We start from the raw sequence: 24,893 nt of genomic DNA, 5'->3' as shown, positions 1-24,893 counted from the left end.
CCGGGGAGTCAGAATAGGCTGGTGAGGAAGGAAGATTCGCGGATGCAGATCTCAGGCACTGGAATACCATTTGAAGAAAAGACCACTTGAAATGACCACCGCGACCTTTGCCTGAGGGTTCAGAGGTTGAGAGATACACCCAGGGAGGATCCCTCCCACATAATTCAGACATTTTTTGTGTTAGGTTTTATTTGTCGTTTCGCGTTCCAATAGTTAACACCCTTCGTCTCTTGCACACAAGTCGTCTTTTCCCTTCCTACCACTTTCCTCACAGCTCGATTTCAGAGCTTTGGGTGCGATATAAGACACTGCTCTTGCTTTACTCAAGCCTTTGTATGCTTACGTGATTTATACTCAGGGTTGTGGGAGGATCTCGGACAATTTTTGGTAGACTTTAGTCACCCAGTGTCGTTAATCTCTGGGAAAGTCTCCTATTTCTGAATTAGTTGATCTTCACAATACACTTTTAGGGACAGCATCATAAAAAAAAAAAGTGGAACCTTTAGAGGCTTGTCGAATTTTTACAATTGATGTAAGTGTATTGACCACCGGTATTAGATAGTTTTACATCTGCTTGTTCATCATATATGTACAGCTCACTGGCATTCTATTTGTCTAATTACAATCCAGGACATTTGTAGACATGGAGTTTAATTCCTCAGAAAGAAATGGAAATCGGTGAAAGGGGTAGATAATAAAGTAATTGAGAAGTTCAACTCTCAATTAGCAGACATCAAGCATCACTTTAGTACATGCACTCTCCAAGGTGTAGGATGAAAATTTATGTGACCTAGATGTAGTTTCTTTTCTCGATTTGCGTATCTTGGAGTTGGGGAGCTGTAATAGGAACACTCAGAAGGTAAAATTGCTCTGGTTCTTTGGGAGTGTGAATAAAAGTGATATGAAAGTTCAGGGAGACAGAAACCATGTCCACTTGGAGTCACTGGGGAAAGCTTTACGGGGCTGGCGGTGTTTGAATTAGGCCTTAAAGAATGAGTAGGGTCTAGACCAGCACTGTCCAATAGAAGTGTAATGTGTACCACATATGTAATTTAAATTTTCTAGTAGCCACGTTAAAAAGAAACAGGTGAAATTAATTTTAATTATTTAATTTTAATTATTTTATTTAATTGAATATATTCAAAATATTATTTCAACATGTAATCATTGTTAAAAAAACAATACTGTTACATCTTTTTTGTACCAAGTCTTAAAATTCGATGTGTATTTTACGTTTACCATACATCTCTGTCTGGTTTAGCCACATTTCACATGTTAAATAGCCACACATGGCTGGTGGCTAACATGCAGGGTCAGATTAACAGAGCAGAAAGGTCTCTGTATGAAGTAATAGCATGAGCAAGGACATAGGCAAGAAAACTAATGATTTGTTTGGAGAGTAATGACTAGGACATCATGAAATTTGCTGTTTTGGAGGAGTGAATTTGTTGTATTATGAACTGACTGTAATAGCTGATTGAAGGCCACAAGGGGAAGTGTTTCTAGAGATAAGGTGTCTTTAAGTTCTTAGGTTAGGGGGATTGTGAGCAGGTGTCTGGTTCACAGGGGCAAGGACCATGGAGTCAACGGTTGCTAGAGGTAGTATTTGTTCTCTTCTGGCGTTTCTGTATCTTTGGTGAGGCTTCCCATTTTTCTCTTTTTATTTTCACGAGTGGAGGAACCCTGAGTGTTCTCTGATTTTTATTCTCCCTCCATTCTCTTCTAATCTTTCTCTCTACTCCCTCCACGCACTGGTCCCCTAGAAGTGAGTTTGAATAGAGTCAGAAAAGATTCGGATTTGGAGCCACAAGTTCAGTAAGGCCTCTGTTCTTAGAGTGCTTGTTGATTGGGTTGTTATAGAATGGAGAGACTTTATTCTTTTTTTAAAAAAAAATGCTGTGACATTTTTATTGTAATTTTTTTAGATAGAAATTTTTCTGAAATGTACTATACATCTCATTGCCTAAACCAAACTCATCTTAATGATTTAGGGTCATTCAGTTTACAAACGTAAGTGTATAAGAATAAAACTAGGTCCTTGTCCTCAAGGAATTTGTGGTCTAGTTAGAGGAGACACATTTAAGAACATCAATAACTGTTATACTTCTGTAACACACTGACACCTTTCGGGCCTATTTAGGCAGAAAGGGTAGATTGTTGCTGTTTAAATGGTCCCCTATAGCCATCCCTTTTTGAGATTGCTTTTTAGTAGTTTTTCCTGTTTTCTTTCTTTGTTGTCAGTGGTATCTCCCAGTTTGTTCCTGATCTGTGAAGGTAAGTAGCTGAACTTGTTAAATTATCTCTTCATTTGTAAAAAGGCTCAGGATGGGGCCCGGAGAGCTTAAAAGTACAAGATGTCACTTTTACTTATTTACTGTTTTTCAATTATGTTCTAGATCAGTGTTTCTCAAAACTTAAATGTGCATTGGGGTTACCTGGAGAGCGTGTTAAAATGCAGATTCTGATTCAGTAGGTTTGCTTGGGACCCGAGATTCCATATTTCTGACTGACCAGCTACTGGGTGATGGCATTTCTGGTTCAGGGACCATACTCTAGTTATCAAGGTTCTAGATGATGTATATCTCCGAATGAGTTGGTCAGAGGAATTTATCTCTCTGTATGTTATAGTGTATCACCTAATACATTATAGTATATATATTACCTAATTATACTATAATTTATCTGACTACATGATTTATCATTGCTCTTTAGCTAGTGAACTTCTCATGGGCAGTGCTGATAGCAGGTGGCTCAGTAAATGTTTATTGTCTGAATGTGTGCATGAATGAATACAGACTTTTGTAAAATCATGTGCAGTAATATACCAAGCTGTCAATTGATATAAATTTTCTGACTCCATTGTTTTTGTGAGCTGTGTAATTGTCTGCTGGTGTAATGCTCATTTTTTATGGAAAACCAGGGTTATCAGAAACTGCCTCAGCTCTCAAACTTTCTGAAATTGCAGCCATGTAAGCTCAGAGGGCATGGAGAAATCCTTGTAAAAATGTTTACAGTTTGAAATGATTTAAGTTTAATTAAAAACTTAGTATAAGCTACAGGTTTGAAAATAAAAGAAATGTTAAATTATTACAGTCTAAAGATTGGTCATTATTCTTCTTGGTATTGAAGAAACCAGCTTTGAAATTGAGGCTTTCATTTTCTGAGGCTTTCTTTCTGAAATAACTCCTTAAGATCTAAAGTCATGATTAAAAAAAAAATTTTTTTGGTGTACACATTGATTGTACAACAACTGTTGGTATTCTGAGTTTGCTTAGTTAAAATTTTTTGTACAACTTTTCTTAAATTGCTGCTAAACTTCTATTAAAATTGTAGAAATATCAGTTCCATAAAGAAGCTTCTATTGTTGTAATTTGAAATGTGAATAGGAATTGTTTTGAGAATAATGGGGTCTCTTTCAAAGTTTTGTGCACTTTGTGAGTAGTACTCTCAGTGCTTTCCATTTCATAAGCATTGAAATAGAGATTTAAAATGTCACTTAGGGAGCAGGTGATTGCAGTTTCAGACATGATAAAATCAATAAAGAAATACATTTAATATGAAAGACAATGTAACCCGTTGCTTAAGAAGGATCTTGGTAGCTTGTAGTTCTAGGAAGACTAGATATTACCTTACAAAAAATGAAGAGAAAATGATCCTTACTGGCTGGAATTAGGAGTTTTTAAGTGACAACTGTTTGATTTTGTAAACTGTAAGTAGAGGGTAGACAAAAATTAGAAATTAGGAAGACTTACTTTGTTTATAGTATTTACATTAATGTTATTATTATAATTCAGATTTTACTGTTTTTAGAGGTAATTCCTAAATAGTAATTCACTTTTAGGATTTCGTTCCTGTGGATGTTTTAATATCCACAGGTAAGAGTTAGTAATTGGTTTTTGCACGCTAAAGAAATGTATTCAATTAATTTATTTCTATTTATTTGTACTCACTGCTGAGAATACAGGTGCATTCCCTATCTGAGTATAGTGAGGCAATTCAGGTAATTCTGGAGCACTAGTTAAGTGTACTGCGATACACGGCCAACTCATGAGTAGGTGTCTTCTGAACAGAATTGATAAAGTATGCTTGGCAAATCTTTTCTGCTGCTTATGGTGAAATGTGGATTCTACTTGGTATAAACCAAAGACAGTGCCCCCCCCCCCCGCCGCGCCCCATGTATCAAAAAGCAAAATAGAGGCAAAGCATTCCTAATTCATTCAGCAAACATTAACTAAATACTGGTTATATTCAAGCTGCTCTGTAGTGTTGTAGGAAAAATTTGAAACATTTAAACCAGAACTGTGCATTGTTCTGACATTCTTGGGCACTTCAGTTTTTCATCATTTTAGCCCTAGGAATAGATACATGAAGATATCTTCTGAAGATACTTAAGTACTTGTGTTGTTGGAAATTACATGCTTTAGCAGAGTAGAATAGGATTATACAGCTTGAAAAGGGACAGTGCTTGAAGTGACTTATTTAGATATTGAGAATTACACATGGAAAACAAATCAGTCCCATATGTTAGGTTCATAAGAGCAAATTGTTGTTTGTGGAAATGCAAGAGCAGTAAGAGCCAATTAAGAAAAAAACAAACCTATTTCCTGAAATTTAATGTATATTTGTTTTTAAGGGTCTGTCTTACCTTTTGACCTAAGTTGAGAAAATGATGACTAATTAAATAATTTGTTTCACATCTTCCTCCTTCTCCAAGGTTAAAGGAGTTTTTTCTTATCCTTAAGCTGACATAGCATTTTGTAGTTGGGTGGGAATGCTGTAGCATGTGCTTTCCTTACGTTAAAGCAGTTGTTACATAAAACTAGTTGCTATGGTGGTATTTAATAATTTCACTAAGAAGATATAAGAAAATACTATGTTTACGTAGGGCTTTATCCTTTGTATTCTATCTCATTTTGGCTCTTAGAACAATTCTATGAAGAAGGGAAATTATGAATTATTGTCCTTTCCTTGTTAGAGATGAGAGAACAGGCATAGGGAGGTTAGACAATAGACCCAGTGAGCGGAAAATCTGGGACTTCAACTCATGGCTCTTTAAGCCCTGTGCTCTTTCTAAAGTTGATTGCGTGTACAGTGTATAGTTCACAAACACTTTAACAGACAGCTAGAGAGAACCCAGTTAAAAATATGCTAATCCTATACTTAATCAACCATGTGTTTTGAAACATACAATATGCAGAGTTGTGCTTTGTTGAACATATGGTGTGTATTTTCTGTGGCACTTTACAAGTCTCTAAGGATATGCATAAGCTGTGAAACACATTATTGTTCTTGCATCCACAGGAAGGGACAATTCATGATTGATATGGTGCGATATGATACAGAGCATTATATACTATAACTTTATATCTCTATGGTTTGCATAATGTGTCCTCATATCTCTTGCCAAAAATCACTTAAATAGATTAGTTTTTTCTCTTAAGATATTATGCTTACAGGGACTTCCCTGGTGGCGCAGTGGTTAAGAATCCGCCTGCCAATGCAGGGGACATGGGTTCGAGCCCTGGTCCGGGATGATCCCACATGCCGCAGAGCAGTTAAGCCCGTGCACCACAACTGCTGAGCCTGCGCTCTAGAGCCTGCATGCCCTAGAGCCTGTGCTCTGCAACAAGAGAAGACACTGCAAGGAGAAGCCCATGCACTGCAACGAAGAATAGCCCCCGCTCGCTGCAACTAGAGAAAGCCCGCGCGCAGCAACGAAGACCCAACCCAGCCAAAAATAAATAAATAAATAAATAAAAAATTTTAAAAAGATATGGTTACAAATATTATCTAGATTATATATATAATATGTTATATATTTAAGTGTATTTATGTAATAAGATATATTAAATATATGTAAATATATAAGTAACAATTATATGTATACTTATCATTTATGTAAGTAAAATTATAATTTTTGATTTACTTATTTAGTTTGTGAGAGCACAGTAGTGGTATTTAATTAGAACATGTAAACAGTTGCACAGTTTTAATAACTCACCTCAGTAATTTTTTCACTGTTTTTATTCAGTGACGTTGGAGGAATAAGAAACTTGCTTTTAAAGTAGCTTCCTTGTGGTTATTGTCCCTCTGTAAAGAGCTTCTGGTCTCTGTTTTGAAGTATAAAAGTGACACACAGAAGGATGTATTCATCTCATGGGTGTGCAGTTGAATACCAAACATTCTTGAGCTTATTTTGTAGATTGCATTTAGATTTAACCACTGACATGAAAATAAATGAGACCCTATTTTATTGAATGAGTTATCACTAATGTTGGAATTCAGGTTTAAAAAATAAATCCGTTATGTATTTCTTTGCCAAACTGTGATCTCCATTGGTAGAGTACCTTTGGAAAGAACTGCCCGAATGTTGCAAAGTATTGTCACCTCATTTGCAATAATTGTTCCTTTATCTTCCAAAATGATGGTTACAAGAAAAGGAATATTGGGGGTATTTCTTTTCTCATTACATTTTGAGTAAAGTGGAAATTTGTAATAGAAACAGGTAATTTGCTGTTTTGTGTTGACTTGTGCTGTTTTCATCCCATTCTTTCTTTGAGGCAAAAGGTATACACTATTTTCAGTTTCCAGATAAACTAGTGCTTTGGTTGGGGGGTGGGGGGAAAGACCCTGATGCATTTCTTTGTGCCTTAAAAGTGCTAGGAAGTCACCTTATATGTATAGAAAAGAACAGTGTGTTGGGGACTTTTTATTTTGAGGAAGCATGGAAGAGGAAAAGGATTTAGAACACTCTCTAAAGTTAGCTACTCATTAGTAGAGAGATATTCTTCCATTTTGTAAGCCAAGTCTTACAGCGAATGCATTGCAACATTACACATATGGTAAAGTTATAAGCAGCTTTTTTTTTTTAGTGCTTACACAAAAATTCCTGAGTTTTTTCTTAGCAGAGGAAGGTATACCATTGGTGCAATTTGATCTACGTGGATTATGGATCAAAAATAAGTTTATGAAAATTTAAAGCATCTGGTCCATTTGTACTGTAGTTAATTTTAGTAGTTTACAGAGCGGCGTCTGTGATCACTGTCTCCTTTGCCTATTGCAGAGTGCTGAAATATTGTAGCTATCATGTTTGTTTGTCCCTTCAAGCCAAGAGGACTAGATTTAGCACCTTCTTTACTTGGCCAAGATCCTAGTTAAACACAAATTCTGCAGAGGATTACAGTATTTGATAGGGGAATCTCCCAAAGCTGCTTTTGTGGATCTGATCCTGATACATAGTTTCACTATTTGTTTTTTCAAGCTGGTGTATGGCATTTTTCCCCTTGGCATTCAAATATACATTTTGTTAAAATACTGTAAGTGTGTCTGACTGACAAGAATCCAGATAACTTCAAGATTTCACAATTAACAGATTGTGCTCTCATGGACTGTAAGGTGTCATGGTCATTTCCAAATGTGCCATCATACTATTTGCTGTTAGAACGCTTTGATAATTTGAGATTGGTATTTAAAAATAAGTTGCATAATACGTATTATGGTCAACTCCATCCATATCTACAAGTGAATCTGTAACAAAGTTCTGCTATTTCCATTTCGAACAAATGTCACACAAAATATTCAGGAACAAAGTAAGGAGTTTTGGTTTGGTAGTAATTTGTAACAAGTGTGCTAACAATAGTAGCAAAATAAGTTCAGACAAAGCTTTGGTGCTGATGTCTCATGACCTGGGCGTTAAGAAATAACCAGAAGTCTGATGGCACAAATTAAGTCATGAAACCACAGCTCAACATGTGCAACTTGTCACTGTTACACAATTTGCTGGTGCTCACGACTAGTTAGCTGGCTATTTTTGAGTTTTAAATAATTGATCAGAAGCTTGTGCCTGGGTATAATGTGTATACATGAGCAAGCTGGCCTGTCATTGTTTAATCTGTGCTCATCAGCGGTTTACATTCTAAACAAATTGGAATGAACTACAGCTCAAAAAGAGCCGCTCCCATCTCTGTTCAGTGGGATTAGATAATAGGACCTGGGCTAAAACCTTGGAGGAGCCAGCTAGACTGTAAGCTACATGAGAGCACCGGCTTTGTTTACTGCTAGATCTTCAGTGCCTCAACACAGTGGCTAGCATGTAGTAGGTGCTTCAATACATATTTATTGAAGATTTGAAAAAAGAATACTTTTGTTAGGGAGGAAAGAATTCAGAGCATGGGTTAGAGAGAGTTACAGGAGAAGTACTGCAAACTGAAGGCAGAGTGTTTTAATGAGAGAATCTAACTTTGCAGAGTATGTGAAGAAGATGAGGACCAGGAAAGATGACTAATGACTCCTTGGAGCAGTTTTATTAGAGCAATGGAGGGTTTGAGTGAATGAGGAGAGATGACGTGGAGGCAAGTGGAGACTACAGTTTGCAGGGAGTTGAACCATAAAGGGAAAGAGAGAGATGACTTTTTGAAAGGGAGGTCACACGTAGGACCTTTTGAATAAGCAAATGTGGAAATATTGGGGGAAAGGAGAATAATCATAGGCTATATTGTTCTTTATATATTTGAATGCTAAGAATACTTTCAGTGAAGAGTTCTGAGTCCATTTTACCTCTTGGCTCTGTTTAATACAGTAGCCCCTCTGTATCCTTGAGTTCCATATACAGGAGTGTAGAACCTGTAGTTTTGGAACTCGGGAATACAGAGGGCCGGCTGTACTATGCCATTTTATATAAGGGATTTGAGCATCTTTGGGTTTTTGGTATCTGCAGCGGGTCCTGGAATCAATCTCCAACCGATACAGAGGGATGACTATACTACTGCTAGCAGTCAGAGGTTTGAACAATATCCTTTGCAGTAGAAATAACACATTTAAGATGTTTACACAGCAGGTGTTGGGCTTTTATTGATTTCCCCTGTAATGCGGCTTTTGTATTTTTCTTTTAATCACATAATAATGCATCTTAGATCCTGACCACTTTAAGACACAAAATTAATTTTTTAAAAAATTGGTAATTTGGATTTTCTCTAGTTTCTCTGTACTCTGCATTTAAGCTTAGGTGATTATGTATATTCTAGGTCCTAAGTGGTCTTTTTGAACTACTATAATCTTTGATTTTTTAAAATAATTACAGAAAAGGATTGGATTTTAAAGAATTTTGAAAACTAGTGAAGTTGACTTAGCTTACTTGGTAGACTGAGAAGCTTGATGAATTAAAACGATTTGTTTCCAACCCAGAAAACATTCTGTCTTAAGTGTTTTAGCAATTTATCTCAGTATGCTTTTGGGTGACAAGAGTCTATTCTGAAGTTGAATAGGCTATGGGAAGTCATACAGGCCATCTAATAAGTTGCTGGGAATGATTGCTAATTGCTTAATTCTAGGGCTACTTCATTATTTCATATGTATGCTTTCTATTAAAAAAAAACTTGAGTGCTTACTTTGTCTTTAAAGATTTAATCTTGACTAAATGAAGAGTTACTTAGTATTCCTACACTCGTGTTTTCGCTTGTCTTCTAATTTTAGTTTTTTCCACACTTTGCTATTGTCTCATTTGTGCCTCAGGATTTGTGTCACGTGTACCCAGCAGTGGTTCATGTGAACAGCAACTCACTGTCTGACACACTTCTTTTTGGGGAAACAGTGAATCTTCAATGCCTGTGGAGTCTTGTATGGAGACCGTCCTGAAAAAGAAAGTTGGAAAGGACAAATTCAGGCAAGGTGTAGTCATTAAGATGGAATGAAAGAGGAGTGGGAGTGATAGTCTAGTAGAACAGAAGATAATTCATGTGCTGTATAAGTACTCTCCACCTCTTTTGATTGGATGGTATCTGATACTATCCCTGTTTTACAGGTGAAGAAACTGAGTTTGTATCTTAGGTCACACAGCTGTTAAAAGTGTATAGAATCTGATGTCATGTTTTCTGATTTTAAATTTTATATTATTTTCTCTGTAACACATTGTTTCTAAGCCTTTATATTCTTAATTCTTGATGCTTTTGCTATTGAGCTGCCATGGCAACTGTTTAGGAGTCTGTTCCTTTCCCACACTGGTAGTTAACAAGTAGTATCAATTTGAGAAGTTAAAGAGGCAAGGCAAGCTGTTATCCCCTTAACAACGCTAAGGTGTGGCTTGGACCCTTCATAGTGATACACTCCCTTCATTGAAATAGTAAATGAGGGTTGACACAAAAGCTTCCTCTTAAAGCCCTAAATTAAAGAGTCTCTAAACTTTTTCTAATGAAGTTACTTTTTCGTAACATTTTTATTGAGATGTAATTTATGAATCATAAAAATACATCCATTTAAATTGTACAGTTCACGGGTTTTAGTATATTCCCAGCAGTCGTCACCATGATCTAAGTTTAGAGTGTTTTCATTACCCCCGAAGAAACCCCATACCCATTAGCATCTGTCTTATTCCCCTGTCACCCCAGGTCCTAATGATCTACTTTCTATACATTTGCATATTTTGGACATTTCATGTGAATGAAATCATATAATATGTGGCCTTTGTGTCTGGTTTCTTTCACTGAGCATAATTTTCAAGGTTCACACATGTGTTGCATGTTATCAAAACTTCATTCCTTTCTATTGCTTAGTATTCCAGTGTATGAATACACATTTTATTTATTCATCAGATGATGGACATTTGGATTGTTTCCTCTTTTTTGGCCATTATGAATAATATACTACTGTTATAAATATTCTTTAGAAGTTTTTTGTTGTTGCCTTTTTTAATGTGATAAGACATACGTAACATAAAATTTGCCATTTTAACATGTACAATTAAGTGACATTAAATACATTCACAATGTTGTGCAACCATCACCACTGTCCAGAATTTTTCATCATCCCAAACAGAGACTCTCTACCGAATAAACAATAGCTCCCCATTGCCCCCTACCTCCAGCCTCTGGTTACCTCTATTCTACTTTTTGTCTCTATGAATTTGCCTATTTTAGGTACCTCATATAAGTGGAATCATACACTGTTTGCCCTTTTGTGACTTTTTTTTTCCCACTTAACATTTGTCTTCAGAGTTCATTCATGTTGTAGCATGTGTCAGAATTTCCTTCCTTTTTAAGGCTAACCTTCCATTGTATATATATATGTACCACATTTTGTTTATCCATTCATACGTCAATGAATATTTGGGTTGTTTCCACTTTTTTGGCTGTTGTGAATAATACTGCTGTGAACATGAATGTACAAATACCTGTTTGAATCCTTGCTTTCTGTTCTTTTGGGTATATACCCTGAAGTGGAATTGCTAGGTAATATGGTAATTCTGTGTTTAACTTTTTAAAGAACTGCCAAACTTTTCCACAGTTGGCTGTACCGTTTTTCATTTCCACTAGCTAGCAATGCACAAGAATTCTAATTTCTCCATATTTTTGCCCTGTCCACCCCCCTCTTTTTTTTGATACTAGCCATCCTAATGGATGTGTTGTATAGTATCTCATTGTGGTTTATGTACAAGTTTTTGTGTGGTGTATGTATTGTATTCTCTCCTGTGTATGTATACCTAGGAGTAGAATTGCTGTGTCATATTGCAACTTTAACATTTTGAGGATCTGTCAAACCAATTTCAAAAATAGCTGAACCATTTTATATTCCTACCAGCAATGTATGAAGGTTCCAGTTTCTATTATGACTTTTTGGTATTAGCCATCCTTGTGAGTGTGAAGTGGCATCTCCTTGTGGGTTTTCTTTTTTCTCATTGCGGTTTTATTTGAGTTTCCCTAATGGCTAATGATGATGTGTGTCTTTTTATGTACTTATTGGCTATTAGAGTATCTTTTTTTTTTTTAAAGAAACATGAGTAGTTTTTATTTATTTATTCATTCATTCATTCACTTAGGCTGCGTTGGGTTTTTGTTGCTGTGTGCGGGCTTTCTCTAGTTGCAGCGAGCAGGGGCTACTCTTCATTATGGTGCCCGGGCTTCTCATTGCAGTGGCTTCTCTTGTTGTGGAGCGCGGGCTCTAGGTGCAAGGGCTTCAGTAGTTGTGGCAGTCGGGCTCAGTAGTTGTGGCTTGTGGGCTCCATAGCGCAGGCTTAGTAGTTTTGGTGCACGGGCTTAGTTGCTCTGCGGCATGTGGGATCTTCCCGGACCAGGGATTGAACCCGTGTCCCCCGCATTGGCAGGCGGATTCTTAACCACTACACCACCAGGGAAGTCCCTGTGTATTTTTTTTTTTGGAGAAAGGAGAGTCGTCAGGTGCCTTGGAAAGGTCAAATTAAGGTAAAGATTTGATTATTAGGAAGGAGCATAGGGAGAGTGGTCCCTCTGGAGTTGTGGGTGTCAGAGAAGGAGGAGGAATGATTGGGTGCGTAAGAGGAGGAGTTGAGTGGAAGATGAGGGAGAAGTGGTGACATATGTTATCAAGAATACTTTCAGAAAGCTTTGCTGGGAAAGGAACAACCAAGAGTTTGGTTACCTACATGAAAGGAAAGTTTGGAGGAGTTTTTGTGGTTTTCATTATTGATGTTGTTTCTAATAGCAATACTTGAGTATATGGCTCAGAGGAAAGAGCCAGTGGAGAAGGAGAAGTGGAAGATAGGAGAGAGGGGGATAATTGGTGGCACATGGCTCCAGAGGAGTTGGGGTGGGGCGGAGGGGGTGGGGGGAGGGAGGGGTGAGGGAGATAAGACCTAGGTGAAGTTATCAGTCTTGGACTAGAGAAAGAATGCCTAGACATCTGTGCATATAGGGAAGAAGGAAATGATGTCTGGGATAATAAGTTACTTATGTTTGGTTTTGGAGAGTGGCTGAGATCAAAGGGAAGAGAAGCCTGCTGTCCTATATTTTCTCTTTGGAGTCAGAAGTAATGTCACTTGAGGTAAAGTGGCTGGGTAGGGAGTCTGAAGAAAGTAGTAAATAGGGGAAGATTTTCAGGTAGTATTGATGCCTAGAAGAAATAGATGGTGGTGAATCTATGATAGCATCATGAAGTTGTCTTAATTTCTTTTCCCATGAAGTCCTCAGTGAGCAGAGTATAGGAACAAAGAAGGCAGAACTGGTTAGATTATCCTGGTGTTAGGAGTTTGCAGCTTTCTGAATGTGGCAGGAAGACAAAGGAGTGAAGTTCAGGGTGTTAAGAATGTTCTTGAAGTCTTAGGCCATGGAATTAATACTGAGGACATAAAGTGAAGCCACATGAAAGTTCTTATAGCAAATCTATGCCACCCTTCCACCCTCTACTTTTAACTCCTTACACAGGAAGCATGAGGAGGACATCCCTTCTCCAAAATTAATTTTCTTCCATGCTCAAAAATAGAAACAAATATTTTTACATCTTTTAACTTCCTTCCAAATTTATCATATATTTAAACTTTTAGAAAAGTTTGTTGTCAGTATGGGTTGCACTTGTTTATTTTTTTTTACACTTTCAGTATTCAGTATGAGAGAACTAAAATAAATTAATATATGTATGTTACACATGCCACATTGTTTTCTTCTTACTGATTTTTGTTTTCTTCTTACTGATTATGTGAAATAGTCTTTCTTAAGTAGTAGATACTTAATACTTTAAGCAAGGACATGTATGTTTGAGGTGAGAATTATCATCTTTTTTCTCCTTGCAAATATTTGTTCATTTTTGAGGATTCAGATAATAATCCCCCTAAAACAAAACAAAACAAAACAAATTAAAATTCCCCTGTAAGTAAACCACTAGAAATAAACTTTTTTTATATCCTTCCCCATGTGTATGGGAAAGACTGGCTGGGGAGTGGGGATAATGTACTTTTTCTTTTAAACATGTATGCTTGGATGTTTATTTTATTTTATTTTTTTTAGTTATTTCTGAGATATACATTTTAAAGTAATAACTAGAATTATGACATAGCATTATACCTTCTACTCCGCCATCTTGGTTCCTCCCTGGATGTTAATTTTAAAACTCTTTTTTTCTTAAAAACTTAATACATGTCCTTAATATCATAAACATTTTCCATGTTATTAATTGTTTTTTAGCATTTTAAACTGTTGCTTAGTATTCCATCTGCTGATTTAAATCAATTCCTCATTTTAGGACAATTTACATTGTTTGTAGTTTTTCATAGTTAAAATAAGCACTGCTTTGAACATGCCTGTAGCTGACTCACTTTACTCATTATTAATTATTGCTTGGTGAAAGGTATATATGTTAAAAAGGAATCCATAAATGTTATTTAAATTATTCAAGCAGTGCATACGAATATAATATGTATTATAAGTATACTCAAGCTGTACTGACTGATGCTATGTGAGAAGTGAAAGTTTCCTTCCTATTTCATTTCTCTGAAGTACCCACCTTTCACGATTTTGTTTTTTGTTCAAATGGATGCTGTCATAATTCTAAATAATATTTGATGACTGCATTACCTAACTTTTAACATTAAAGAATATTGATTATTGAATAATTCTTGAGGGAATTTGTGCTAAGGATAAGTGGGAAAAGATTAATGCAAGGAAAATTTAGAAAGTACATAAATACCAAGCAGTAGGGGGACAGCCAAATCAATTACTCAGCCATTAAAAATCTTATTTTTTAAGAGTATTGAATGACTCAGAGAAATGTGTATGATATTTTTGAAAAATATAAATAAGTGAATCCTGCAGAGCATAAAATTATATATTCAATATAGGGACTTACCTGGTAGTCCAGCGGGTAAGACTCCAAACTCCCAATGCAGGGGGCTCGGGTTCGATCCCTGGTCGGGGAACTAGATCCCTCACACATGCTGCAACTAAGAAGTCCGCATGCTGCAACTAAAGATCCTGCGTGCCACAACTAAGACCTGGCGCAGCCATAATAGATAAATAAATAAATATTTTTTAAAATACGCTTATTAAAAATATACATATATTCAATATAATACAGTTTTTATGTGCATATATGTTTCTGTACACACACACATACACTTACACACATATATATGAAGAACTGAAAAGTTATTTATGGAATGTTAACAGTGTTTATCTTATGGTAATAGAATTGTGGTTGTTTCTTGTTTTTTTGTTTTTACTTTTAATTGGAGTATGGTTGATTTACAATGTTTTGTTAGTTTCAGGTGTACAGCAAACTGAATCAGTTATGCACATGCATATATCCACTCATTTTTAGATTCTTTTCCCATATAGGCCATTACAGAGTATTGAGTGGAGTTCCCTGTGCTATACAGTAGGTCCGTTTTAGTTATCTATTTTATATATAGTAGTGTGTATATGTTAATCCCAATCTCCCAATTTATCCCTCCCCCACCGACTTGTGTTGGTTTTTAAATTTTTTTATACATTGGCCAAATTCTCTAAAATGACTTTTAAAAATGGGATAATATCATTAAAATAAAGTAATATCAAGATAGTGTATTGAATTTTTATTTGACTGTTTTACTGAAAAAGGCCACAACAGAAAATATAAGTGCCATATAGACCAGTTAGCTGTTCAGAATTAGAAAAAGCCATTTTAGAGCCACATACTTCCCTCCAAGCCTTACTCCTTCACTCATAAATACTGGTCACAAGGAGTGCCGTTCTTATGAAAATGACTGAACAAAAATCTCGCCAAGATAGTAAAGAAAGCAGAAAATTTATCCTCAGAAGCATTTTCACATATTAAAGAGAGGCAATATTTAATGCATTTATTTACTTGGTTTAACTTAAACTTAAAAATAAATTATTTGGGGGAGGGGGCGGAAAAAAAAATTATTTGACTATGTGATCCCTAAATTATTTTGAAATTCCATATAAAGAAATCCCATAGTAATATGCTATCCCAAGTTCTTTATTAATAGTAACACCATTAACTTTATAATGATGAAATATATTTATAAGAATCTTAAGGTGCCTTACATATTTTTAGTTATCTTTTTTTATAATATAATTTAAATACAAGAAAATGCACCAATTTTAAGGGTGCAGTTTGATGAGTTTTACCCAGCGTGTACAATCATGTAGCCAGCACTGCACTTCCATCACCCCAAAAAGTTCGCTGTACTGCTTCGTAGTCAGTCCCCTTTTCCTACCCCTGGCCTTGGAAACCACTAATCTGTTTCTATCCCTATAGTTCAGCCTTTTGTAAAATTTCAGTTAAATGGAACCATTCAGTATATACTAGTCTTTTGTTCTAGCTTTTTTCACTAAAAACATAATGCTTTTGAGATCCATCCATGTTGTTACATATAGTTTTTGCCTTTGAAATTCTGAGTAGTATTCCACTTTATGCTACAGTTTGTTTTTCCAATGATCAGTGTGATGGACATATGTATTTTTCCATTTGGGGGCTGTTGTAAACAAAGTTGCTATGAATATTCATATATAAGTCTTTGTGTGAATATATGCTTTTGTTTTTCTTAGGTAAATGTCTAGAAGTTGAATGGCTGGGTTGAATGGAAAAAATTATGTTTAACTTTATAAGAAACTGCCGAACTGGATACCAAGTTCAGTTCCATTTTTCATGCCTACCAACTTTGTATGAGAGTTGCAGTTTCGCCCTACAATAAATAACATTTGTTACTGTTAGTCTTTTAGTTTTTCTGGTGGGAATGTAGCGCTGTCTCATTATGGGTTTGATTTTTATTTTACTTTCCTAATGACTAATGATGTTGAGCTTCTTTTCGTGTACTTATTTGCCATTCATATGTCTTTTTTGTGAAGTGTCTGTTCAAATTACTTGCCCGTTTTTTGTTAATCAGGCTTTGTCTTACTATTAATGTTACTGAAAGTGGGAGTGTGGCTGCCCCCTGCTCTGAAGCCAATAAAGAGGCATGGTGGAACGGAAGGTTTGTTTTATTTTGGGGGCCAGCAGAAGGGGGGTGGGGGGTGGACTCCTGCCCATAGGCCAACTCCCACCCACTGACAGTCAGTGGGCAAGAGCTTTTATAGGTGAAAAGAGGGGACTACATGCAGAAACAGCATAGGCAGCTCTGACAGTCACCTTGAAATTGGACATGGGGTGGTCTGATCAGCGTCATCTTGATTGTTTTAAGTACAGTTAATCTTCAGTTCCAGGGTTGGTTTGTTCCCATTTCTTTGAGGCCAGCTCTCAGAATTGTGGCAGCTTATGTCATGGCTGCAGTCTGGTTGTCAAGTAGTTAACTTCTCCCACCTGGTGGGGGTTTTAGTATCTATAAGACAGCTCACAGGATATGGCTCAGAATATTATCTGTAGCCCTTAAAGAAGAACTAAAGGTCCTTGACTATGCTTAATGACTAAACTATTATTATTTAGTTTGTTGGACTGTTTTCCTTTGTTTCTGCATTTTCTCACTTCTCTGATTAAACTTATTCTTTGGCTGAAGGTTTTCCACACACAAAAGGCTGGCTGAGGACATGGGGGCAAGGACCATAAGGTCCTGCTCCGTTTCATTAAGTTGTAAGCATTTGGTGTATTTTTTGGACACAGTCCTTTATCAGAAATTTTACATTTTTTTCTCTCAATCTGTGGCATGTCCTTTCCTTGTTTTTCTTTTCAAGAGAAGTTTCTAATTTTAATGAAATCTAATTCATCAGTTTTTCCTTTTATGGATCATCCTTTTGGTACACATCTAAGAACTCCTTTGTAACTAAGGTTACAAAGATTTTCTCCTGTGTTTTTCTTTCTAAAAGTTTTATAGTGTTGTTCTTGCTTTCAGATCTAAGACCTGCACCGTGCCTGCCTCTTGTCTGTGCTAATTTGAGATCCTTTCTCACTCTTCCCATTTGGTTCTTTACTTCCTTTTCTGCCTGTTTCTGGCTTTGCACACCTTCTGATCAGAATATTCTTATTGCCTTTTCTGGGGGCTCCGAGTTCCAGTCCTGTCTCATTTCTTCCTGGAGGTCAAAATACATTGGAAATCCCCTTTGATTTTGTTACGATAAAAAAAAGTCAATTTTTATTTTTCAATGTTTTTAAATGAATTATTTGTTTTCTAATGCTGGTTCTACCTTTTTTAAAAAATTTTTATTATTTTTTTAAAGTTTTTGGCTGTATTGGATCTTTGTTGCTGCACACAGGCTTTCTCTAGTTGCGGTGTACGGGCTTCTCGTTGCAGTGGCTTCTCTTGTAGTGGAGCACAGGCTCTAGGCACGTGGGCTCAGTAGTTGTGACACGCGGGCTCTACAGTGCAGGCTCAGCAGTTGTGGCGCATGGGCTTAGTTGCTCCGCGGCATGTAGGATCTTCCTGGACCAGGGATTGAACCTGTGTACCCTGCAATGGCAGGCGGATTCTTAACCACTGCACCACCAGGGAAGTCCCAAAAAGTCAGTTTTTAAAAGTCAGCTATTGTTCAGTAATAATAACAGTAATAGTATTCGTGGCTTCTATTTATTGAAGAATTATTATATGCCAAGTATTGCACAGAATGCTTTGTGTTCAGAAATTTGTTTAAGTGTTAACTGATCTAAGATAGGCACTGTTTCTATATATGTTACTTGCTTAAGATTACATGGCTATTGAGTTGGGCCAATACTGGATCTCAGATCTGACTCTAAAGCCTGGATTCATGAACTTTTTTAAAAGATTTATTTATTTTATTTTTGGATGCATTGGGTCTTAGTTGCGGCGTGTGGGCTCTTTGTTGTGGTGCGCAGGCTTCTCTCTAGTTGTGGCGTGCAGGTTTTCTCTCTCTAGTTGTGGCGTGCAAGCTCCAGGGTGCTTGGGCTCTGTAGTTGTGGTGCGCGGGGTTAGCTGCCCTGTGTCATGTGAGATCTTAGTTCCCTGACCAGGGATTGAACCCGTGTCCCCTGCGTTGCAAGGCGGATTCTTTACCACTGGACCACCAGGGAAGTCCCATGATGAACTTTTATGATATATTGAATATAGTTGAATTTTTAAAATTATGGTAGAATAGATACATAAAACTTCTCATCTTAACCGTTTAAGTATACAGTTCAGTAATGTTAACTATATTCCCATTGTTGTGCAGCTGATCTCCAGAGCACTTCTCATCTTGTAAAACTGAAACTCTGTACCCATCAAGCACAAACTCCTCATTCCCCCACTGCCTCCAGTCCCCGGCAGCCGCCATTCTGCTTTCTGTCTCTATGAATTTGACTATTCTAGGTGCTCATATAAGTGGAATTGTACATCATTTGTCTTTTTGTGACTGGCTTATTTCATTTCGCATAATGTCCTCAAGATTCATCCATGTTGTAGCACATGTCAGAATATCCTTTTCTAAGGCTGTATAATATTCCATTGTGTGTGTGTGTGTGTGTATGTATACATGCATACATACATGTATATGTATACACACACACCCTATTTTATTTATCTGTTAATCCATCAAAGGGTATATAAGTTGCATCCACCTTTGGCTATTGTGAATAATGCTGTTATGAACATGAGTGTACAGATATCTGTTTAAGTTTCTGCTTTCACTCCTCTTGGGTATATATCCAGAAGTGGAATTGTTGGAGCATATGGTAGTTCTACTTTTAAATTTTTTTGAGGAATAGCCATACTATTTTCCAAAGTGGCTACACCATTTTACATTCCCACCAGCAGTGCATGGAGTTGCAGTTTCTCCACATCCTCACCGTCATTTATTTTCTGGGGTGTTTTTCATTCTTTTTTAAAATAATAGCCATTCTAATGGGTGTGAAGTTTTAATAGACTTGATTTTTAAATTCTTCCAGACTTTCTTGGGAAGAATGAATAATTAATAAGTATTATGTATGCATCATACACTTAACCAATTGAATTATTGATATTAATGTGGAAAATTATGAGACAGTCATGGACTTCCCTGGTGGTGCACTGGTTAAGAATCCGCCTGCCAATGCTAATGCAGGGGACACGGGTTCTATCTCTGGTCCTGGAAGATCCCACATGCCGTGGAGCAACTAAGCCTGTGTGCCGCAGCTACTGAAGGCCGTGTGCTCTAGGGCCCATGCTCGGCAACAAAAGAAGCCCCCGCAATGAGAAGCCTGTTGCGCACCGCAACAAAGAGTAGCAGCCCCCGCTTACCACAACTAGAGAAAGCCCACACACAGCAATGAAGACCCAATGGAGCCAAAAATAAATTTAAAAAAATAAAATTAAAAACAAAAAAGTCACAATAGCCACAAAGTTGAAACAAATCAAATGTCCATTAAGTGATGAATGGATAAAATATAGTACATTCCGTGAAATATTTTTTGGCAATAAATAGCATGTGCTGATACATGCTACAACATTGAAAACGTTATGCTAAGTGAGAGAAACCAGACATAAAGACCATGTATATATGGTTCTATATATAAAATGTCCAGAATAGGTAGACGTATAGAGACAGAGAGTAAATCAGTGGTTGCCAGGCTCTGAGAGGTGGGTATAGGGGAGTTCAGAATGGCTGATAATGAATATGGATTTTAAGTGCAGAAAGATATGTAAAAAAATTTTAGGCAATGGACTGTCTTGTTTTCATCTCCTATTTGGAGTGTGTACAATTAAACTTTGCAAACATTTTGAAATTATAGGGAAGAGAAGTGTTTAGAACATGATTAGGAAGAAAACAGAATTTATAAAAAAGCGTAATATATAGTTAGTTTTTCCCAGTGGCAGATTTTCTGTAACTTTTTAAGTTTTAGGAACACAACATATAGTATAATCTAGTTGCTTTTAAAAATTAAAACTTTAAATATGATTCAATGTACAGCTTATTTGGAAAATAATTACAAAATTTCAAATTGAATTTATTAATCCTAGAAGCATTTAGAAATGAATGCTTAATTTGGTAGTGTTTGAAAATTCATGTCCCTTCACCCCCTTAACTTGGGTTGTGCAAATGCTTCAGTGTGCTAGAAATTACTCACCATTTGGTTGAGGAAGAAAAATCTAATTCAGTTGCTAACTTAAATATAATCATTAAAATAATTTCATATAAATTTAGTCACATTGTTTGCCTTGCTGTGATTAGCAGATCGGGTTACAGTGCTTAGGTGATTTTGCCACAGAACATCAGGTATGGGGAAATTCTGTTAAGTGTTATTTAAGTTTTGAAAATATGTCATTGATAGATCATTGACAGAAACCTATACTATTTTTTAAATTAATTAATTAATTTGTTTTTATTTTTGGCTGTGTTGTGTCTTCGTTGCTGTGCATGGGCTTTCTAGTTGAGGCAAGCGGGAGCTACTCCTCGTTGTGGTGAGCGGGCTTCTCATTGTCGTGGCTTCTCTTGTTGCAGAGCATGAGCTCTAGAGCACAGGCTCAGCAGCTGCAGTGCGCGGGCCCTCCCAGCTGCTCTTTGGCATGTGGGATTCTCCCAGGCCAGGGATCTAACCCGTGTCCCCTGCGTTGGCAGGTGGATTCTTAACCACTGCACCACCAGGGAAGCCCTATACTGTTATGCAAACAAATGTTATAGTTTAAAGGTACAGAGTCAGGAAGAGATGCCTTTCTGCTTCTTTCCAACCCTGAAACTTTGGATTTGTTTTGCCTTAAATCTTTGAGCAAAGAAGACAATTACTTATTTTTCATATTTCCTAGGATAAATGGACAAGGCCTGTACTTTCTATTTTTAAGACCTGTCTGAATATCCAGTACATTTCTATCAACTTTATCTTGTAAGGATAGTAAGAAGCCACCATAATCAAAGAAGACTTAAAAAATCGCAACCCGCCCAGTCATACTCCACCAGACATAAGTTTTTCTTTTGGATATTAGGTATTGCTTGTTCAAAAGTAAAAAGAAATTTGCTTTCCGGGAAGGAAAGTTCTGTCTGAGAGCTAAATGCCATAGAGTTCCTATCTCTTGATAGGAAATTGACTCTTTTATGAATTAGCTTTACTGTTTTCAGCTCTTTTACTACTTTTACATGCACATTTGTAATGTTGAAGGTCTGATAACTAAACCTTTGAACACCTTGTTCAGAAGATAACATTACTTTTAATTGTTTAGTTTGTGAGAAGTGCCTTTGACGACTTAAGGTGGAGCATTTTCTGGTCTCTTGCTCGTGGTTGTGTTCCTGGAAACCACATTTGTGGTTCCCTGGGGGCAGCATCAAATAATCCAATAGCAGCTGTATCAACAGAGATGTGCTTGTACATTATTATCATTATTATCAAGTACACTGAGGATTGGACATTTTGCCCCAAAGTACTGACTTTGTTGTCTGGAATAGTAAGGGATTTGGCAAAGTGCAAAAAGAAACCAAGGATTTTACACTGAAAAATGCAAAAATTCTAGGGACTTCCGTGGTGGTCCAGTGGCTAAGACTCCGTGCTTCCAATGCAGGGGGCCCAGGTTCAATCCCTGGTCAGGGAACTAAAACCCACATGCCACAACTAAAGATCCCGCCTGTCGCAACTGAAGATTCTGCATGCAGCAACTGAAAGATCCCGCATGCTGCAACGAAGATCCCACGTGCCGCAAGTAAGATATGACGCAGCCAAATAGATAAATAAATATTAAAAAAAAAGAAAAATGGAAAAATTCTAGTTCTTCATTAATTTGGTAAAAAGAATTTTTTTTTTTTTTTTTTTAGAAATTTCATGTAAAGTCTGAAACATTTATATTAACATATTTCCATACATATTTCCATACAAATACAAATATAAGATTTTCAGAAATTTCATGTAAAGTCTGAAACATTTATATTAACATATTTCCATACAAATAACCCAATGAAAGTTTAGTGTTAGTTGTTTTGTTTGTTTGTTTGTTTATACTGCAGGTTCTTATTAGGCATCACTTTTATACACATCAGTGTATACATGTCAATCCCAATCCCCCAATTCAGCACACCACCATCCCCACCCCACTGCAGTTTTCCCCCCTTGGTGTCCATATGTCCATTCTCTACATCTGTGTCTCAACTTCTGCCCTGCAAACCAGCTCATCTGTACCATTTTTCTAGGTTCCACATACATGCATGAATATACGATATTTGTTTTTCTCTTTCTGACTTACTTCACTCTGTATGACAGTCTCTAGATCCATCCACTTCTCAACAAACGACTCAATTTCGTTCCTTTTTATGGCTGAGTAATATTCCATTGTATATATGTACCACAACTTCTTTATCCATTCGTCTGTTGATGGGCATTTAGGTTGCTTCCATGACCTGGCTATTGTAAATAGTGCTGCAATGAACATTCGGGTGCATGTGTCTTTTTGAATTACGGTTTTCTCTGGGTATATGCCCAGTAGTGGGATTGCTGGGTCATATGGTAATTCTATGTTTAGTTTTTTAAGGAACCTCCATATTGTTCTCCATAGTGGCTGTATCAATTTACATTCCCACCAACAGTGCAAGAGGGTTCCCTTTTCTCCACACCCTCTCCAGCATTTGTTGTTTGTAGATTTTCTGATGATGCCCATTCTAACAGGAGTGAGGTGATACCTCATTGTAGTTTTGGTTTGCATTTCTCTAATAATTAGTGATGTTGAGCATCTTTTCATGTGCTTCGTGGCCGTCTGTATGTCTTCTTTGGAGAAATGTCTGTTTAGGTCTTCTGCCCATTTTTGGATTGGGGTGTTTGTTTCTTTAATATTGAGCTGAATGAGCTGTTTATATATTTTGGAGATTAATCCTTTGTCCGTTGATTCGTTTTGCAAATATTTTCTCCCATTCCGAGGGTTGTCTTTTCGTCTTGTTTATGGTTTCCTTTGCTGTGCAAAAGCTTTGAAGTTTCATTAGGTCCCATTTGTTTATTTTTGTTTTTATTTCCATTACTCTAGGAGGTGGATCCAAAAAGATCTTGCTGTGATTTATGTCAAAGAGTGTTCTTCCTATGTTTTCCTCTAAGAGTTTTATAGTGTCCAGTCTTATATTTAGGTCTCTAATCCATTTTGAGTTTATTTTTGTGTATGGTGTTAGGGAGTATTCTAATTTCATTCTTTTACGTGTAGCTGTCCAGTTTTCCCAGCACCACTTATTGAAGAGACTGTCTTTTCTCCATTGTATATCTTTGCCTCCTTTGTCATAGATTAGTTGACCATAGGTGCATGGGTTAATCTCTGGGCTTTCTATGTTGTTCCATTGATCTATGTTTCTGTTTTTGTGCCAGTACCATATTGTCTCGATTACTGTAGCTTTGTAGTATAGTCTGAAGTCAGGGAGTCTGATTCCTCCAGCTCCATTTTTTTCCCTCAAGACTGCTTTGGCTATTCGGGGTCTTTTGTGTCTCCATACAAATTTTAAGATGATTTGTCCTAGCTCTGTAAAAAATGCCATTGGTAATTTGATAGGGATTGCATTGAATCTGTAGATTGCTTTGGGTAGTATACTCATTTTCACAATGTTGATTCTTCCAATCCAAGAACATGGTATATCTCTCCATCTGTTGGTATCATCTTTAATTTCTTTCATCAGTGTCTTATAGTTTTCTGCATACAGGTCTTTTGTCTCCCTAGGTAGGTTTATTCCTAGGTATTTTATTCTTTTTGTTGCAATGGTAAATGGGAGTGTTTCCATAATTTCTCTTTCAGATTTTTCATCATTAGTGTATAGGAATGCAAGAGATTTCTGTGCATTAATTTTGTATCCTGCAACGTTACCATATTCATTAATTAGCTCTAGCAGTTTTCTGGTGGCAGTTTTAGGATTCTCTATGTATAGTATCATGTCATCCGCAAACAGTGACAGTTTTACTTCTTCTTTTCCAATTTGTATTCCTTTTATTTCTTTTTCTTCTCTGATTGCCGTGGCTAGGACTTCCAGAACTATGTTGAATAATAGTGGTGAGAGTGGACATCCTTGTCTCATTCCTGATCTTAGAGGAAATGCTTTCAGTTTTTCACCATTGAGAATGATGTTGGCTGTGGGTTTGTCATATATGGCCTTTATTATGTTGAGGTAGGTTCCCTCTATGCCCACTTTCTGGAGAGTTTTTATCATAAATGGGTGTTGAATTTTGTCAAAAGCTTTTTCTGCATGTATTGAGATGATCATATGGTTTTTATTCTTCAATTTGCTAATATGGTGTATCACATTGATTGATTTGCGTATATTGAAGAATCCTTGCATCCCTGGGATAAATCCCACTTGATCGTG

General features: G+C 36.7%; 1 protein-coding gene across 3 annotated transcripts in view; it reads left to right on the top strand.

The window, feature by feature from the left end:
• The window catches only part of TBC1D23 (TBC1 domain family member 23), a 67,360-nt gene that overhangs the window by 469 nt on the left and 41,998 nt on the right, over positions 1-24,893 (top strand). Inside the window, exon 1 of one of the 3 annotated variants that reach the window (XM_068546858.1) lies at positions 22,146-22,270. The exons of the other annotated variants lie outside the window; for them this stretch is intronic. Coding sequence (XP_068402959.1) covers positions 22,218-22,270 — 53 coding nt within the window. The 5' untranslated portion in view covers positions 22,146-22,217. Of the gene's footprint in view, positions 1-22,145; positions 22,271-24,893 lie in introns of those variants that run through there. 3 annotated transcript variants of the gene reach the window in all.

Source organism: Eschrichtius robustus, chromosome 6 (genome assembly GCF_028021215.1).
Source record: "Eschrichtius robustus isolate mEscRob2 chromosome 6, mEscRob2.pri, whole genome shotgun sequence".
Lineage (NCBI taxonomy): Eukaryota > Metazoa > Chordata > Mammalia > Artiodactyla > Eschrichtiidae > Eschrichtius > Eschrichtius robustus.
The sequence above is the reverse complement of the archived record's forward strand: the minus strand, read 5'-3'. Positions and strand labels throughout refer to the sequence as shown.